Here is a 20,461-nt window from a genome sequence, read left to right as displayed (position 1 = left end):
AGACTACACATCTCTTTCTACTCTCTTGCTCTCTCACTCTACTCTTTCTCAGCTCCCCTATACCTCTCTCTTGTTGCCCTCCTGCCTCCTTCCCTCCATCTCCCTCTCTTTCTCTTTCCTTCTCTCTCCCTCACCTTCACTCACTCACTCTCACGCTCTCTCTCTCCCTAACTGACCTTTTTGCAAATTGAGAACAGGTGGCTGAGGTAACGCAATTCTTCAGTCGTTACGGAAACAGATGGAAGAGAGGGAGAGGGGGAGGAGGAGGAGGAGGAGAGAAAGAGACACCTCAATCATACACCTGACTGATACGACGAAGGACAGAGTCAGACTGGGGACTCTCTTTGTTGACTAATTGGAGTTAATTAATTGATGATCAGGACAAATTGAGGGAGACTGGAGCACTCAGCGCACCCTGGCCTGGACTGGAATAATTGGATAATTTGCACTGATTGGACTGACTGAGGCCTGTGATTACGGTCTGTAATTGGAGTCTGAGATTAGGGAGTGATTGGTACGGGCAGTGAAATTAGCAGGATCTCCCTCTCCCTCTCTCTCTCTCTCCTGTGTGATTGTCTGTCTCTTGCTGTTTCAGAAAAACACATTAATAAATAGAGACAGTCAGGAAGACACAAAGAGACAAGTACCCAGATGCACAGGCAGTAAGACAGACATACAGATAGAAAGACGCACATACAGACGGACAGACAGACAGGCAGACAGACAGACAGACAGACAGACAGACAGACAGGCGCAGAAGGAGGAGCAGTTGTGTTTTTGCGAGTTTATCACCAGACAGGTAAGGGTGCTGCAGTGGATATTATTATTATTATTATTATTATTATTATTATTATTATTATTATTATTATTATTATTATTTGCAGCAGTAGTAGTATTAATTGTTGTGGTTTTATTGTATTGAATTGCTGTCAGTCGGTCAGTGTTTCAGTAAGTCAATGTGTCAGTCAGAGTGTCAGTCAGTCAGTCAGCATATCAGTGTCAGTGTATAAATCAGTCTGTGTATCAGTCAGTCAGTCACTGTGTCAGTCAGTCTGTGTATCAGTCAGTCAGTCACTGTGTCAGTCAGTCTGTGTATCAGTCAGTCAGTCACTGTGTCAGTCAGTCTGTGTATCAGTCAGTCAGTCACTGTGTCAGTCAGTCTGTGTATCAGTCAGTCAGTCACTGTGTCAGTCAGTCTGTGTATCAGTCAGTTGGTCAATGTGTCAGTCAGTCTGTGTGTCAGTCAGTCTGTGTATCAGTCAGTCAGTCAGTCAGTGAGTCTCTGTGTCAGTCAGTCAGTCAGTCAGTGTATCAGTCAGTCAGTGTATCAGTCAGTCAGTCAGTCACTGTGTCTGTCAGTCTGTCAATGTGTCAGTTAGTCAGTGTATCAGTGTCAGTCAGTCTGTGTATCAGTCAGTCAGTCACTGTGTCAGTCAGTCTGTGTATCAGTCAGTCTGTGTATCAGTCAGTCAGTCAGTCACTGTGTCAGTCAGTCTGTGTATCAGTCAGTCAGTCAGTCAGTGAGTCTCTGTGTCAGTCATTCAGTCAGTCAGTGTATCAGTCAGTCAGTCAGTCTGTGTATCAGTCAGTCAGTCACTGTGTCAGTCAGTCTGTGTATCAGTCAGTCTGTGTATCAGTCAGTCTGTGTATCAGTCAGTCAGTCAGTCACTGTGTCAGTTAGTCTGTGTATCAGTCAGTCGGTCAATGTATCAGTTAGTCAGTGTATCAGTGTCAGTCAGTCTGTGTATCAGTTAGTGTGTCAGTCAGTCTAATTGACTAATTGTAAAGCATGGACAGGACAATGGGAACAGTCTCTCTCCACTCTCTCTCCCCTTCTTTTCCCAGGGATGCCAGCCATAGTGAACCTGCTGTTCCAGTCAGTCAGTGCTGACACCACCATCTCCTTCTCGCTGGTGCTGCCTCTGTTCAGTGTGCTGGCGCTGCTGGCAGGGGGTGGGGGGCATCTGCTGGTGTGGCTGGTGCTGACCCGGCAGCCCGGCCGGCGCTGGGCCCGGCCCAGCGTGGTGCTGCTGCTCAGCCTGAGCGTGGCGGACGTGGGGGCGCTGCTGTCGCTGCCGGCCGTGCTGCTGGGGGCGGGGGCCAGCGGCTGGCGGCTCGGAGGGGGCACCTGTGTGTTTGTGGCGTTCTCCACTTCCCTGACCGCGGGGGCGGGGGTGTTCAGCCTGGCTGCCCTGGCCCTGCTCCGCCAGCGCATTGTTATCACACGTTGCGCCCCCTCCCGTCCATCACCCCGCCACCCACCCACACACCCTTGCCCTGCCTCCCCCGCCCCATCCTCCAGGGGGTGCGGCCGCCTCACCCCCCCCCGCCTGTACGTATACTGTGTCTGAGGAGGGGGGGCAGGGTTGTACAATTTGCAAGGAGCTGTAGTAAGTAATAGTAGCAGTAAAAGTAGCAGTAGTAGTAAACATAGCAGTAAAAGTAGTAGAAGTACAGTAAGAGCAATAGTCGATTTTGCATGATGTAATTTTAGTAACCTCCCCTTCTCTCCCTTGCTCCCCCTCCCTCCCTCCCTCTCTCCTCTCCCTCCCTTTCTCTCAGAGTGGGCGTGGTGTCTGTGATATGGCTGGTGGCCGTGTGCATGGCGCTGCCCAAGGTCACCTACGTGCAGTTCGACAGCGACTGCACCTGGGCGGTGGGCCGGGGCCGCTGGCTGGGCTTTCTGGTGCCAGCACTGCTGGTGTACTACCTGGCCCCCCTGCTCACAATCGCCCTCACTTGCGCCCGCATCGTGGCCCACCTGCAGCGGGCAGGGGGCCGGGCCGGTGGCGGGGCACGGGGGGGACTGGGCGCCTGCGTGGCTGCGCGGCGAAATCGGAAGGCCACGGCGCTGCTCATTGGCTCCACACTGGCCTTCGCGCTCAGCTGGCTGCCCTACTACGTGCTGGAGTTCGTCAACCTGCCCCCCCCCGACTGGGCCACCGCCCCGTTCCCTGATGACTCCGCCCCGCCGTCCCCCTCCAGCCCCCCGCCCCCCACGATCCTATATTATTCGCACCTGGTCTCCACACTTCCGGACCCCCCCTCTGTCAATAATCACTCCTCTGTCCCTCCCTACCTGGCCACCAGCAGATATCCACCCTATCTGACTACCCCTGGCGCCCCCAAGAACTACCCCACTGCCACCCCTCCCTCAACCCTGCCCAGCCCCTCCAATGCACCCCCATCCCCATCCCCGCCACCCCCCCAGGTCTCATTGCTGTGGGAGGTGGGCTCTCTGACTGCCATCCTCCTCATCCTATTGGCTCCCTGCTGGAACCCGCCCCTCTACTTCCTGTTGTCACGGCCGGCTGTCAAGCAGCTGAGAGCCCTTGTGCCGTCCTGCTGGTGTCCCCCCAGAGTCGCCCCGGTCACCCACCCCACACACATAGCCCCCCCAGCCCAACACTCACCAGCTGAATGACAGACTGACTGACTAACTGAATTAATGACTAACTGACCCACTAATTTCAAAAAGTGCAATAATAATAAAAAGAAGAAGAAGAAGAAGAAGAAGAAGAAGAAAAAGACATTGAAGAAGAGGAAGAGACTGTGTTTCTGGTTTCTTTAACCCTGTAATGGTACCCAAATTAATAAATTGTTTAATTAATTTATATCTGAACTGACTGCTGTGTTCTGTAGATTTATACCTGGAGTACACACTGTACTGTATATATACACCTGTACTACACACACTGTACTGTATATATACACCTGGAGAACACACACTGTACTGTATATATACACCTGGAGTACACACACAGTACTGTATATATACACCTGTACTACACACACTGTACTGTATATATACACCTGGAGTACACACTGTACTGTATATATACACCTGTACTACACACACTGTACTGTATATATACACCTGGAGAACACACACTGTACTGTATATATACACCTGTACTACACACACTGTACTGTATATACACACCTGGAGTACACACACTGTACTGTATATATACACCTGTACTACACACACTGTACTGTATATATACACCTGGAGTACACACACTGTACTGTATATATACACCTGGACTACACACACTGTACTGTATATATACACCTGGAGTACACACTGTACTGTAGATATACACCAGGAGTACACACAGTACTGTATATATACACCTGGAGTACACACACTGTACTGTATATATACACCTGGAGTACACACACTGTACTGTATATATACACCTGGAGTACACACACTGTACTGTATATATACACCTGTACTACACACACTGTACTGTATATATACACCTGGAGTACACTGTATTGTATATATACACCTGGAGTACACACACTGTACTGTATATATACACCTGGAGAACACACTGTACTGTATATATACATCTGTACTACACACACTGTACTGTATATATACACCTGGATTACACACACTGTACTGTACATACACCTGCAGGACACACACTATACCATATTTTGCTGTATACATACACACTCTGGCTCGGTATTGAATATGTATCTCTCTGTACATATCTGTATCTTCCAGGAAATCTAATAGAATGTTGTGGTTCCAATCTGGTTGTGTTGCTAAGTAACGAAAACACTAATAATAGAAGACTGAGAGGGAGGGGGGCAGGGGATGTATTGATATCTTTACACAAACCTACACAGTGTCCTGCCCTCCCTCCTTCTCTCTCTCTCCCTAACTCTCTTCCCTTCCTTTGTCTTCTCTCTCTCTCTCGCTCTCCCTCCTTCCCTGCCTGCTGCCTGCATCTGGTATTCAATTAGAGTTCTTAACGGATGAAAAAGAATCCTGTTCTTAATTGTTCTTTAATTGATCAGCAGTTAGTTAGTAATGGGAGCACTTCATCAGCACACTGCAGGCAAATAGACACCATTAACAAAGGAGCGAGAGAGAGATAGAGAAAGAGAGAGAGACAGGGGGAGAGAGAGTGGGGTGCAGGTGCAGTTGCTAATACTGCATGCAGAGCTGAATTAGGCCTACAGGACTAACCAGCTTCAGGCCAGCACTGCTCTCTGGCCACAGATCAGTCAACCAAACTATAAAGCAAACCAAGAGCTCCTCTCTGGAAGACTGGGACAAAGAAACTAAATCCCAAATCAAACTGGATTGCCATCGGGCCCTAAACAGAGTCCACCTGCCGAGTATGTCTTCACTGTCAGAGACAAAAAGCAGAGACAGATCCTGACCAATTACAGGCTCAGTGACCACAGCCTGGGCAGAGAAACAGGACGACACAGGCAGACCTGGCTGCCCAGAGAGGACCGGCTCTGTGGTCACTGTGAGACAGGAGAGGTGGACACAGAGATGCACGTTCTTCTGCACAACACAGAACACTCCCTGACCACTGAAACGCACTCTGATCCAGAGTGTCTGTCTGTGTTAACCACAATACCAAACAAACTGGGCAATGCTGCCACCAACTGGCAACTTTAAGGAGTGCAGCACCAGTCAGTGTGTCAGTGTGCGTGTGTGTGAATCAGTGTGTGTGCGTCAGTGTGCACGTCAGTGTGTGTGTGTGTGTGTGTGAGTCAGTGTGTGTGTGTGCGCGCGACAGTGTGTTCAACATTCAGCTGTGTGTTGTGTTGTTGTGCACGGCAGTGTGCTAATGATGGAGGGATGAGATTAAAGAGGAGTGTGGTGCTGGTGTGGATTATTCCTGGGGGGGGTGTGTGGGGAGGGATTTAACAGGTTTAGTGTCATCTTTCAGTCTGGGAGTTGAGCCAAAATATCGACCCTCTAATCCCCCCATCCCTCTATCCCTCTGTCCCCCATCCCTCCATCCCTCTATCTTCTGTCTCCCTGTCACCCAGCCTCACTACACTCCTTAGACTCTCTCTGTGTCCCTAATGGGGTAATGTCCCCCCCTGGGTTAATGCTGCAGTCTATATTACAGATGGGGTGTCACCCAGGCTGTGTGATAATCTGAGCCCAGATCAGCCGCTCTGAACTCTAATCACAGCCAGCCTGGAGATCCCCCCCCCGACCCACGCACTCACTGTGGGGGCAGCCAGGGGCTAGGGGTCGGCTGAGCGTTGGCGAATAGTTGGCTGCATGATGTCTGGATAACGATTACTGATTTGTATCTCTTCCCTCTTCCTCTCCTCTCCTCTCCTCTTCACTCTCCTCTCTCCTCCCCTTCTCTTCCTCTCCTCTCCTCTTGTTGCTCAAGTGGCCCTGGTTCCTTCATTCTAATCACACTGATCATCTGATTGGACTGTTTAAAATCAAATACAGCCCTAAAATATAATACACTGCACTGTATCATACTATACTATACTGCACTGTATTAAACCATACTGCGTTATACTGCACTGTATTATACTGTACTTCAATGTGTTATACTGCACTGTACTATTATATACTATCCTATACTATACTGTAATATACTATACTATACTGCACTGTACTTCACTTTATTACATTTCTGTGTCTATATCAGTCCAGGGGTTAGTGTGAGTGTCAGTCTGTCCAGACAGCCACAGACTGCCCCCCCACCCCATCCTGTCACATACCTGAACCCTGAGCCCTGAACAAACAACACACTGCCCCCCCGTGTGTGGGTCTAATCCCTTCTTACTGATATAATTGAAGTAATCTGTCACTTAAACTGTCATATTAAATCCCCACTGTCCAGCTCTACCTCCCTCCCTCTCTCCTCCCTCTCTTTCTCTGCCTCTCCATCTCCTTCTCCCTTCATCTTTCTCTCTCTTTTCAAGTTTGTACAGTGTATCAGTCAGTCAGTGTATCATTCAATCAATTAGTGTATCGGTCAGTCAGTCAGTCAGTCTGTCAGTCAGACAGTCAGTCTGTCAGCTAGTTAGTCTGTCAGTCAGACAGTCAGTCTGTCAGCTAGTTAGTCTGTCAGTCAATCAGTCAGTGTATCAGTCAATCAATTAGTCTATCAGTCAGTCTGTCTGTCAGTTAGTTAGTTAGTCAGTCTGTCAGTCAGTCAGCCACTCAGTCTGTCAGTCAGTGTGTCAGTCAATCAGTCAGTCAATCAGTCTGTCAGTTAGTCAGTCTGTCTGTCAGTTAGTTAGTTAGTCAGTCAGCTAGTTAGTCTGTCAGTCAGACAGTCAGTCTGTCAGCTAGTTAGTCTGTCAGTCAATCAGTCAGTGTATCAGTCAATCAATTAGTCTATCGGTCAGTCTGTCTGTCAGTTAGTTAGTTAGTCAGTCTGTCAGTCAGTCAGCCACTCAGTCTGTCAGTCAGTGTGTCAGTCAATCAGTCAGTCAATCAGTCTGTCAGTTAGTCAGTCTGTCTGTCAGTTAGTTAGTTAGTCAGTCAGCTAGTTAGTCTGTCAGTCAGACAGTCAGTCTGTCAGCTAGTTAGTCTGTCAGTCAATCAGTCAGTGTATCAGTCAATCAATTAGTCTATCGGTCAGTCTGTCTGTCAGTTAGTTAGTTAGTCAGTCTGTCAGTCAGTCAGCCACTCAGTCTGTCAGTCAGTGTGTCAGTCAATCAGTCAGTCAATCAGTCTGTCAGTTAGTCAGTCTGTCTGTCAGTAAGTTAGTTAGTCAGTCTGTCAGTCAGTCAGTCAGTCAGTCTGTCAGCTAGTTATCCTGTCAGTCTGTCTGTCAGTCTGTCAGTTAGTCAGTCAGTCAGTGTGTCTGTCAGTCAGTGTGTCAGTCAATCAGTCAGTCAATCAGTCTGTCAGTTAGTCAGTCAGTCAGTGTATCAGTCAGTGTGTCAGTCAGTCAGTCAGTGTATCAGTCAGTGTGTCAGTCAGTCAGTCAGTCAATCAGCCAGTCAGTCTTTCAGTCAGTCAATCAGTCTGTCAGTTAGTCAGTCAGTCGGTATGTCAGTCAGTGTATCAGTCAGTGTATCAGTCAGTGTGTCAGTCAGTGTATCAGTCACTGTGTCAGTCAGTGTATCAGTCACTGTGTCAGTCAGTGTATCAGTCAGTGTGTCAGTCAGTGTATCAGTCACTGTGTCAGTCAGTATGTCAGTCAGTCAGTGTATCGGTCAGTTAGTCAGTCAGTTAGTAAGTCTGTGTATTTAAAATCTAATCTGTGAACATTTAAGAGTTTAGACACAGTACATTATCTCTCTGATCCGCTCTGAGACAATGTAATTAACACTGAAAAGACATAATTAGCAGAGAGAGAGACAAGGGCTTAAAGAAGGAGTCACTGCCCCGCCTCACACACACACAAATACTGCCCACTCCGCATTCCTCAACTTAAGCCAATTAAAACAGCAATTAAGCCCTCAATTATACCGAAACTGAGGCTAAATCTGATTAATACTGATTAATGCAGCCAAACACAGACAAACACAGACAGACATAGAGACAAATACAGACACACTGAGACAAACACCGACCCACACACACACACACACTGAGTCACACTCAGAGACAAACACAGACACGCTGAGACAAACACAGACACACACACATAGACAAACATACAGACATTGAGACACACGCAGAGACAAACACAGACACACTGAGACACACTGAGACACAGAGAGACCAACACAGACACACTGAGACACACGCAGAGACAAACACAGACACACTGAGACACACTGAGACACAGAGAGACCAACACAGACACACTGAGTCACACTCAGAGACAAACACAGACACGCTGAGACAAACACAGACACACACACATAGACAAACATACAGACATTGAGACACACGCAGAGACAAACACAGACACACTGAGACACACTGAGACACAGAGAGACCAACACAGACACACTGAGTCACACTCAGAGACAAACACAGACACGCTGAGACAAACACAGACACACACACATAGACAAACATACAGACATTGAGACACACGCAGAGACAAACACAGACACACTGAGACACACTGAGACACAGAGAGACCAACACAGACACACTGAGTCACACTCAGAGACAAACACAGACACGCTGAGACAAACACAGACACACACACATAGACAAACATACAGACATTGAGACACACGCAGAGACAAACACAGACACACTGAGACACACTGAGACACAGAGAGACCAACACAGACACACTGAGACACACGCAGAGACAAACACAGACACACTGAGACACACTGAGACACAGAGAGACCAACACAGACACACTGAGTCACACTCAGAGACAAACACAGACACGCTGAGACACACTGAGACACAGAGAGACCAACACAGACACACCGAGACAGACACAGAGACAAACACAGACACACCGAGACAGACACAGAGAGACCAACACAGACACACTGAGACACACGCAGAGACAAACACAGACACACCGAGACAGACACAGAGACCAACACAGACACACTGAGACACACGCAGAGACAAACACAGACACACTGAGACACACGCAGAGACAAACACAGACACACTGAGACACACGCAGAGACAAACACAGACACACCGAGACAGACAGAGAGACCAACACAGACACACTGAGACACACGCAGAGACAAACACAGACACACTGAGACAGACACAGAGACAAACACAGACACACCGAGACAGACAGAGAGACCAACACAGACACACTGAGACACACGCAGAGACAAACACAGACACACCGAGACAGACACAGAGACAAACACAGACACACCGAGACAGACACAGAGAGACCAACACAGACACACTGAGACACACGCAGAGACAAACACAGACACACTGAGACAGACACAGAGACAAACACAGACACACCGAGACAGACAGAGAGACCAACACAGACACACTGAGACACACGCAGAGACAAACACAGACACAGAGACAAACACAGACACACCGAGACAGACACAGAGAGACCAACACAGACACACTGAGACACACGCAGAGACAAACACAGACACACCGAGACACACGCAGAGACAAACACAGACACACCGAGACAGACAGAGAGACCAACACAGACACACTGAGACACACGCAGAGACAAACACAGACACACTGAGACAGACACAGAGACAAACACAGACACACCGAGACAGACACAGAGAGACCAACACAGACACACTGAGACACACGCAGAGACAAACACAGACACACTGAGACACACGCAGAGACAAACACAGACACACTGAGACAGACACAGAGACAAACACAGACACACCGAGACAGACACAGAGAGACCAACACAGACACACTGAGACACACACAGACACAGAGAGACACACAAAGACAATGAGACTGTGGTATTCAGCCTGCAGTAACAACAAATAGCCAGCAGAGGTCAGGAGAGCACCACGGTCTCAAATCATCAAAAAATGCTTCTTGTCACAATAATACCAATACTTCTATTACGAATACTAATTATAATTCCACTACTACTAATAATAATATGAATAATTATTAATATGAATTGCTATTTCTACTATTACAACAATAATAATAATAATAATAATAATAATAATAATAATAATAATAATAATAAATCTCAGTTTCAGTTCAAAGTTGTTGCCATCATCCGTGTGACGGCAGCCAGGTGAGACACGCCCCCCCACCGCGCCGTGATTGGTCGGCGCAGTTAAAGAGCCGTCGGGTGACGTCACTGTGGGAGCCCCCTAGATTAGAGGCAGTGCAGGAGTGTGCGGTCAGGTCAGTGTGCGATACCGAGGCGATAGTCGGCCGATACCTGGGAGAGACAGACAGGCAGACAGACACAGACAGGCTGCAGGGCGGACTGACAGACAGACAGACAGACAGGTTCAAGGAGAAATATGCATGCACCAGGAGTGTGCGAAACTGGGATGGAGGGACTGAAGTTGAGCTGAATGTGAAACTATCTCTACTGCCTGACTGTCTGTCTGACTGACTGACTGACACCCCGGAGCTCAGTGCTATCCAGTGTGCGTGAGTGAGAGACAGAGAGGGGGAGAGACAGGGGGATAGATGGTGAGAGAGATACGGGCAGTGAGTGACAGCAGTGAGAGGTGCAGCGAGAGGGGCAGACAGCGGAGAAGAGTGCTGCACGGACAGAGAGAGAGAGAGAGAGAGAGAGAGAGAGAGAGAGAAGTTATACAGGGTCAGAGAGAGTGACCGTCCGGACCTCCGAGTTGTGCAGCACCTGACCGACCCGGGACACAGAGAGTGCCAAGGACAACGGGACAACAGGTACGGCACACCTGTACGGCACGCCTGGCTACAGCGCAGACAGACGGGCCGGTAAATGACTGGTGATTTATTTCTTGTTCAAATACATTCCGCGAAGCAGATCCTGTGGATTTAGTCATCACGTGTCAGTGTCGCACAATAAAGATAGAGAGGCTGATAATGTAGTTTTAGCAGCGTTAAACTGTGTATCAGTGTATTTGACCCTGGGCTTGTGTATATTATTATTTAAATTCATATTATTATTGTTGTTGTTTTTGTTGTAATAATATTATAACGATGTGTAAATTGATACAGATTGGCAAGGGTATATTAACTCTCTCTCCTCTCTCTCTAACCCTCTTTCTCCCTCCCTCTCTCCTTCTCTTCCTTTTTTTGCTTTCCTCTCTCTCTCTCTTTCTCTCCCTCTCTTTGTTTCTCCCTGTTGCTAGTGACTATGCTCAGAGATAATCCCTCTGTTTCCTGACTAGAAAACACCACACATAGGAAACATTCCCAGTTTGGGGAATTCATTGTTTTCTTTATTTGAGGGGACTTTTTGTCGTTTTATTATTTTTCCATCCCTGCTATTCAGCCATCCCCACTGTCACTGACACCTAAGAAAACCTATTGGATTTACTGAGCAATTCCCAGACTCAGGAGTAGACTTTATCACAGACAGAGAGAGAGACAGAGAGAGAGAGAGAGAGAGAGAGAGAGAGAGAGAGAAAGAGAGAGAGAGAAAAAGAGAGACACAGACACAGTGACACAGAAAGGGAGAGAGACACAGATACAGGAGGGACAGGGAGGGACACAGAGAAACACAGAGTGAGAGAGACAGACGCAATCACACTCCCCTCCCCCTCCCTCGATGATGTCAGACCCTTCCCTGCCCTCCCTCCCCCTCCCGCCCAGCCCCCTGGCACTGGAGTACCTCAACGACTTCGACCTGCTCAAGTTCGAGGTCAAACCTGAGCCCAACACCGGGATGACCAGCATCGCCGTACCGCCCTCCGTCCCACCCGCCTCCTCCCCTCCGCCACCCTGCGCCCGCCGCCCCACCCCCGTCCCGCCCTCCAGCCTCGACTCCAGCCCTCCCTCCTCCCTCCCTTCCTCCCCCAGCCCCAACCACATTCCCTATCCCTCTACTCTCCCTCAATCCTCCTGCTCTTCCTCCTCTCTCTCGCTCCCTCTCTCTCATACTCACTACAACACCAGCACCCCAGCTCCGGCCACGCCCACCCTGGAGGAGCTGCTGTGGTTGGCCGCTCTGCAGCAGCAGCTGGGGGCAGAGACGGGAGGGGGAGGAGCCGGGGGTACAGGGGGAGGAGCATGTGTGGGGTGTGAGGACGCGGTGGAGGCCATCTTGAATTCGGCCGCCTCTGTGGCTGCAGTCACCTCCCAGGTACAGAGTGAGAGAGAGAGAGAGAGAGAGAGAGAGAGAGAGAGAGTGACAGTGATAGTGTGTGCCTGTCTGTGTGTCTCTATGTTTGTATTAACCCTCTCTCTCTCTTTCTCTCTCTCTCTCTCCCTCAGTTCTCTCTGTTGACCCCAGACTCCAGCTGCGTTGGTGCTGGGGGGGGTCCAGTGTCCAGCGCGGGAGGGGGGCTGGACAGATCGGAGCAGTGTCATCGGCCCCTCCTCTTCCTCACCTCGCCCCCGCTGCAGCAGCCTCCCTCTGCCTCCTCTTCCTCCTCCTCTTCCTCCTCCTCCTCCTCCACCTCCTCCACCCCTTTCCTGCTCTCCTCCCCCCTGCCTCTGCATCACCACAGCAACAGCAGCAGCCTACTGTCCCTCGGGGCGACCGCCGAGGGCCCCCCCAGCCCCCTCAGTAATCATCATCATCACCTTCATCATCTTCATCATCACCACCATCATCATCAACAGCAGCTCTGCTACAGCCAGGTACAGAGGGAGAGACAGGAGAGGGGGAGAAAGAAGGGAGGGCAGAGAGACTGAGAGATGGAAAGAGAGAAAGAGAGAGTAGAGGGTCTGCTGAGCTGTACTGCGGCAGTTTGGGACACAGTCAGTCAGGGACGGAGAGAGAGAGAGAGAGAGATTATAATTTCTATTATTGCAGAGCATAATCCCTCTCACTGTCACTGTCACTCAGTCAGAGCTGCACAACGATGAGACACACACACACACACACTCACGTGCCAGGGGCACGCACAACTGCACACTCACACACTCACACACACAGTCACTCAGTCAGTGTTAATATTTTGATCACACTGTATTGATATTAAACTCCCAGATTATAATCTGTGTTCAGGAGAGAAATGGGTCACAGAGAGCAATCACAACATTGTGTCTGTATTAATCCTCCTCTCTCCTTCTCCCTCCCTCTCTCTCTCTCTCTTCCTCCCTCCCTCTCTCTCTCACAGTGTGGGGGGGTGCAGGGGGAGTTCTCTGACGAGCAGCTGGTGGCTCTGTCAGTGCGGGAGCTGAACCGGGTACTGCGGGGGGTGGGCCGGGAGGAGGTGCTGCGCCTCAAACAGCGCCGACGCACCCTGAAGAACCGAGGCTACGCGCAGTCCTGCCGCCACAAGCGCGTCCAGCAGAGACACGTCCTGGAGTCCGAGAAGAGCCTGCTGGCACAACAGGTACACAACACAACATCAAGACAACATCGGCGCAACATCAACACAACAATACAACAACACAATATTAACACAGCAAACAACATCAACACAACATCAACTCAACTTAACATGACAGTATTGCTATACTAACACTGCATTTGAGAAACACAGGGACAGTCAGTCAGTGTGTCAATCAGTCAGTGTGTCAGTCAGTCAGTGTAACAGTCAGTGTGTCAATCAGTCAGTGAGTGTGTCAGTCAGTCAGTGTGTCCGTCAGTCAGTGAGTGTGTTAGTCAGCCAGTGTGTACTAACCCATCTCTCTCTCAGCTGGAGCAGTTGCAGTGTGAGCTGTCGCGGGTGCTGAGGGAGAGAGACGCCTACAAGGCTCGTTACGACAAACTGATCTCCACTAACGAGCGCCCCGTCACCCACAGCAACCGCGCCCCTTCCCCCCCGGACTACTTCCTATGAGGAATAGTGGGAGCTGGAGTGTGTGACGGCAGCAGGGGTACAAGAGACACAAAGAGAGAAACTGATATATCAGAAGACTGGAATCAGCACAGAATCAGGGATGGGGGGGGCGGGGGATCGTGAGATCGTCTTGCAATCAGGACAGAAAGACGATGACAGAATCAGTGAAGGAGCGTGTGAAGGGGAGCCAGGGCGGCTGATCAGCGTGACATCAGCGTGACATCAGCGTGACATAATTGTGACATCACTGTGAAAACGCAGAGGAAACAGCCCTTCCTACACAGCCCAGGTGGCTGTCTGTCTGTCTGTCCCCAACCCACCCTCAGTCTGTCTGTCTGTCTGTTTATCATTATTTATTTATTTATTTAAATGGTGTGTTTATTCCTGCATTGGTTTTGTAGCCTGGATACTTATCATTATTATTACTATTATGTTTTTGTTGTTGATGTTTTTGTATAGTTGTAGTGGGTTCAGAAACAGAATAAAAAAATATTTTGCAAAGCTGAAGTGCATCTCTCTCTCTCTCCCCCCCCCTCTTTCTCCCTCTCTCTCTCAGTGCAGTGTTCATGTGCTGTAGTGTCCAGTCAGTGTGTCTGTTTTAACCCTCTCTTTCTTTCTCTCTCTATAGAAATGCTATTTGACCCCAGCGCTCTTTCTCTTTCTCTCTCTCTTTCAGCGAATCCAGGCCAGTATGACCTCACTCTCTCTCTGCCCCCCCCCTCCTGCTCTCGCTCTCTCTGGCTCCCTGCCCCCCTCTCCCTCTCTGGCAGTATAAAGGGGAGATTAGGGTCATAATAACCCCTAGTTGTCAGCTGGTCAGAGAGACACAGAGTGACCCACACACTCATGAGCACACACACACACACACACACACACTGTAGTTCTCCATGAACAGGGCTGAATCCACTCCAGCTGATAAAGTCAGTGGCGGCAGGACCCGGATGTTGCCCAGAAACTGTGTAGCCACTGCATCGCTATGACATCCTGCTGGCTCCCCCCACTGGCGGCGACCGGCAACTGCAAGTGCCCGACACCTTGATTGACCGATAGCTACTATTGATTATTCATTTGGCGGCGCTCGCTCGATTCCTCTGAAACGCAACAATATAACCATGTTGTTCGATAGTAATAATTAATAATAATAATAATATTAAAAGTCATAATAATATTAGAGGTAGAAGTAGTGGCATATTGTTGGGTTGGGTGTCCGCATTGTATGACTCATAATGCAGAGAGAGAGAGGGAGAGAGAGGGAAGGAGAGAACGAGGGGGAGGTAGGGAGGGTGAGAGAACCAGAAGTGGATATAAGCTCTCTGTCGTGTATCAGGTGAGTCGAGAGAATTATGTTACTTAAGAGAGAGAGAGAGAGAGAGAGAGAGAGAGAGAGAGAGAGAGAGAGAGAGAGAGAGAGAGAGAGAGAGGGGGCGGGGGGTATCTGGTATATTATGTAGCTGGCACTGCTCAGGAGGTACTCTCGTCATGCCAGTAAAGGAGATTTAAATTAGGATTGGATTGGCTAGAGAGAGAGAGAGAGAGAGAGAGAGAGAGAGAGAGAGAGAGAGAGAGAGAGAGAGAGAGAGTAAAGCATATTTCCAGTTACTACAAAACGACTCATCGCTCAACACTCCAGCACTGACAGACACCCACACAGATACTGACTGACAGACAGACAGGGAGAGAAGTAGACAGGGAGAGAGGAGGAGTGAGAGACGGAGAGAGAGAGGGAGAGGGAGAGAGAGAGAGGGAGAGAGGGAATTCAGTACACAGCGGGTGATCGAAGACGAAGCCGTTTATTTCAGTCAATTTCTATTACACAATTACATCGTGACGCGTCGGCTGCAGCGACAGAGCGGTAAGTGATCTGTGAGTGTGAGTTTGTGTGAGAGTGTGTGAGTGTGTGAATGTGCAGTGAGAGTGTAATTAATTTAGTGGTTAATTGATTCTAATTGTCATTAAGTGGGCTGATGAAAACCAGTGAAGTGCCGATGTCAACAACACAGGGCTCTCCTCTCTCTGTCTCTCTCTCTGAGTCTCTTTAAATATGTCAATAGCAGTATTATTATTATTATTTTTATTATTATTATTATTATTATTATTATTATTATTATTATTATTATTGTTGTTGTTGTTGTTATTGATGTTGTTATAATGTTGATTATTATAATCAATATAATTATTTGTATTATTATTACTAGTGACCCCACCCCCTCACTCTGTGTGGAACTGCAACTCACTGGAGTAGTAGTAATAATAATAATAATAATAATAATAATAATAATAATAATAATAATAATGTGTTACTGTACGTCTGTATTAGACATCCGAAAATCAAACTCAAAAGATCAAAAAATCTCTCTCTATATCTATCTATCTATTTATCTATCTATCTATCTATCTATCTATCTATCTATCTATCTCTCAGTTCAATTTTTCCATTGATCTTTATTGGTAAGACAAACAAATTTGTGCTGTCAAAGCGATTGGATATTACATATATGTATGGAAAATAAATGCATACAAATAAATCACAATGCTTTATAAAATGTATTAAAGTACAGACTCTCTCTCTCTCTCTCTCTCTCTCCCTCTCTCTGTCTCTAACACACACAATGGGAGCTATAATTAATTAATAATGTGCTTCTAATCAGTGTAATTGAACTCCCTCCATCTGTCTCAGGGCTGCCTTACTGTCACAGTCACGGTGTCTGTATGTAACAACATGCCTCCCTCCCTTCATCCACACCCCCTTCTCTTTCTCTCTCTCTTTTTCTCTCTCTCTCCCTCTTTCACCCTCTCTCCCACTCACCCTCATCCCCAGCTTCTCTCCCTCCCTCTCTCTCTTTCAATTCAGTTCAGTTTAACTCTAATGTGCTTTAATGGCAGGACCAGGTGTGTTTTCCCAAAGCTTTTACATTGATTTGATAGTAATCATAGTGTTATTATGCTAACAATTAATACAATCTGACAATTGAATAATTGAACACAAACAGTAGTTCCTTCCCTCCCTCCCCAAATCACAGTGTCCACACACTGTCCCTCAGGTCGGTGTCCACACACTGTCCCTCAGGTCAGTGTCCATGCATTGTCCCTCAGGTTGGTATCACACACTGTCCCTCAGGTTGGTGTCCACACACTGTCCCTCAGGCTGGTATCACACATTGTCCCTCAGGCCGGTGTCCTCACACTGTGGCAGGTGGACACATTCTGAGTTGATATGGTAGCAGTACCCTCCTCTCCCAGCAGGAATTGGGCAGGAGACTGAATGTTGGGATTTAATTTGTAAACTGTGGGAAGCAGGTCTCCCTGATGGGTTTGTATTGAGGGCAGGACAGCAGGAAATGCAGCTCTGTGTCCGCCTCTCTCAAGTGGAAGGGCCGGGCTGTGGTCAATGAGCCTGTACTGGTCCCTGTGTCTCTCTCTCTCTCTCTCTCTCTCAACCCTACCCCTCTCTCTCACCCTATATCTCACTCACTTGTTCACCCTGTCTCTGTACCATGTCAATGAATGAGTTAAGTCAGTGTTTGTGTATTGACCCCCTTCCTCTTTCTCTCTCTCTATCTCACTCTGTCTCAGTGCACAATGACTCTCTCGAGCGCCCCCCCTCTACGCCGAGGTAGCACTCCCCTGCCAATCAAGCACCAGCTGAGGCGGGAGGAGGCTGTGTCTGAAGACAGCGATTGGACGCTGGATGTCGCTGGTCCCTCCCCACCACCAATCAGCGTCAGCCCTGCCTTGGAAGACACCATCACTCCCCCGGCATCTGAGGCCAAAGTGGGGGAGAGAGAGCAGGAAAAGGAGAAGCAAGAGGGGGCGGCAGGAGAAGACTGTCAGCCCACCCTGGACCGGAACACAGATGGGCCGGTCCGGATCGCCCTGCTGGGGCAGAACGGGGTGGGAAAATCGTCTCTCACTACCGCCCTCTGCGGGGGAAACGACAGAACTGCGTCTGTGGACTCAGATAACATTGCAGGTACTGATTGTGTCTGAGTGTGTGTGTCTGTATGTCTGTATGTGTCTTTGTGTGTATGTGTGTACTATATTGAATGGGACTAAATATACTTTTATTAGTTGATTGTTTAATTGCTTAATTGATTAATTGCTTAATTGCAGAGGATGGCATGGTCAGCACAGTGATGATGGACGAGGAGGAGGTTACCGTCATCATCTATGACAACTGGAGACAGGTAGACACACTGAGCTCTGCCCCTCTCACACTCTCTCTATCACTCTGTCAATCTATCCCTCTCTCTCCCTGTCACTGCATTTTCTCACTCATATTATCCCTCTTCATCTCTCAGTCAGTCAGTCAGTCAGTGTGTGTCAGTCAGTGTGTACTAACTTCTCTCTCTTTCCCTTTTGCATGTAGGACCTGTCTCTGTTGCGTGTGGACGTGTGTGTTCTCGTGTTCTCGGTCACAGATCGCCGAAGCTTCCACCGCACGGCCCAGCTCCGCCTGCAGCTCCGCGAGTCACACCCCAACACACCCATCATCCTCGCTGGCAACAAGAGCGACCTCGTCAGGTCACGAGAAGTCAGCGGCCACGGTGAGACACACAGTCAGGCGGTCAAACAGTGTGTCAGTCAGTCAGTCAGTTAGTGTCCAACAGTGTGTCAATCAATGTGTCAGTCAGTCAGTCAGTCAATCAGTGTGTCTCCCAGTCAGTCAGTCAGTCAGTCAGTCAGTATTTTAACACCCCTCTCTCCCTCTCTCCCTCAGAGGCCCAGTCCAGTGCCGCGCTCTTTGACTGTCAGTACGTGGAGCTCTCTGCCTCGCTGGACCACCGCGTCACCGAGCTCCTGCAGGGGGCCGTGCGCTGCGCCCGGGGCTGGACTCCACGGCGACCTGGGGCCGGGGGCGGGGCAGGGGGCACGGCCGGTGGCGGGGTGGAGGGGGGTACGGGGCCCGGGCTGGGGGGCCGGAGGAAGAGCCTGACCAGCAGGGCCAGGCGCTTCCTGTCCAGCCTGCTGCCGCGGCACCACAGCGCCTCCTCTGGCCGCTTCTGCCGACAGAAGTCTCGCTCCTGCCACGACCTGAGCTCTGTTTGAGAAAGGGGAGGAGAGAGGGAGAGGGGGAAGAGAGGGAGGAAGGGAGAGGGACGAGAGATCCACACAGAGTCTCACACAGACCCAGAGACCCTTCTGACACTTTGAGGTCCACACAGACAATCTACCCTAATTTATGGCACTCCTACTGTATATATCCCTGAGTGTGTGTCGTCTGACTTTGAGAATCAGATGGTTTTGTATTTGATGCACTTTACTGGACGCCTGCAGGACGGGACGCTGCTGTCCATCTGAGACTCGCCAGTGCTCCTCCATTCTTCTCCATCTCTCCCTCTCTGTCTCTCGCTCTCATTTGTGTTTTTTTTATGTAAATAAGGAGAGAGAGAGATGACAAGGAGGGAGAGAGGGGAGTGAGGGAGAGAGGGGAGAGAGAGAGGGAGAGAGGGGAGAGAAAAAGAGAGACAGAGAGGGGAGAGAGAGGGCGAGAGGAGGTATCGGCCAGTGGTGGACACAGCATCCTGGCCACAGTGCGGTCCAGTCCTCCAGTGCTGCGCTCTGTCACTCACCTGTCAGCTCATTAAACTGCTTCTGAAATTCTGAAAAACTCGGACTCCCTCAGTTTATTGTGTCTGTGTTGTTATTGTGTATTAAGAAATGCATAATTACACTGTTCTTATGAGTAACTAGGATGTAGTTACTGATTACCTACTATGTTAGTACACTGTGACTAGAGAGACATATTGTAAAAATTGTTACCAGTATGTCAGTCAGTCAGTCAGAGTGTCAGTCAATCAGTCAGTCAGTCAGTGTGTCAGTCAATCAGTCAGTCAGTCAGTGTGTCAGTCAGTCAATCAGTCATTCAGTCAGTCAGTGTGTCAGTCAGTCAGTGTGTGAGTCAATCAGTCAGTCAATCAGTCAGTCAGTTAATGTGTCAGTCAGTCAGTCAGTGTGTCAGTCAATCAGATAGTCAGTCAGTGTGTCAGTCAGTCAGTCAGTGTGTCAGTCAATGTGTCAGTCAATGTGTCAGTCAATCAGATAGTCAGTGTGTCAGTCAGTCAGTCAGTGTGTCAGTCAATGTGTCAGTCAATCAGATAGTCAGTCAGTGTGTCAGTCAGCCAGTCAGTGAACTTAACATTCCAACACAGAAAGAGGAGAGAAGCAGAGGGAAGGAGGGAAGAAAAGGAGGACAGGAAAATGAGGACAGGTGGAATGCCGAAGCAGTAGGGTGACAGTTGCCTGGTGACTGTTGTCAAGGAGATAAGATTATGGATTCCTATGACACTGGGATTTTATCTCCCACGATTCTCAGAAAAATAAAGAGGGGGAGAGAGAGAGAGAGAAAGTGAGGGGGAGA

General features: G+C 49.0%; 2 protein-coding genes across 2 annotated transcripts; both read left to right on the top strand.

The window, feature by feature from the left end:
• Nucleotides 1-11,921: 11,921 nt before the first annotated feature.
• On the top strand, nucleotides 11,922-14,590 carry nrl (neural retina leucine zipper). The gene is made up of 4 exons (XM_066722163.1): nucleotides 11,922-12,452; nucleotides 12,584-12,952; nucleotides 13,312-13,653; nucleotides 13,960-14,590. The coding sequence occupies exons 1-4, from the start codon at nucleotides 11,922-11,924 to the stop codon at nucleotides 14,101-14,103; spliced, it is 1,386 nt and encodes a 461-aa protein (XP_066578260.1). The 3' UTR covers nucleotides 14,104-14,590.
• Nucleotides 14,591-15,568: 978 nt separating this feature from the next.
• On the top strand, nucleotides 15,569-19,697 carry rem2 (RAS (RAD and GEM)-like GTP binding 2). The gene is made up of 5 exons (XM_066722886.1): nucleotides 15,569-15,955; nucleotides 17,677-18,073; nucleotides 18,214-18,287; nucleotides 18,470-18,647; nucleotides 18,821-19,697. Exons 2-5 carry the CDS (start codon nucleotides 17,683-17,685, stop codon nucleotides 19,147-19,149), a joined length of 972 nt encoding a protein of 323 aa, XP_066578983.1. The 5' UTR covers nucleotides 15,569-15,955; nucleotides 17,677-17,682; the 3' UTR covers nucleotides 19,150-19,697.
• The last annotated feature ends 764 nt before the right edge of the window (nucleotides 19,698-20,461 follow it).

The sequence above is a fragment of the Amia ocellicauda genome, chromosome 14 (assembly GCF_036373705.1).
Source record: "Amia ocellicauda isolate fAmiCal2 chromosome 14, fAmiCal2.hap1, whole genome shotgun sequence".
NCBI lineage: Eukaryota > Metazoa > Chordata > Actinopteri > Amiiformes > Amiidae > Amia > Amia ocellicauda.
Note: the sequence above shows the minus strand (reverse complement) of the source record. Positions and strands in the feature narration are given on the sequence as shown.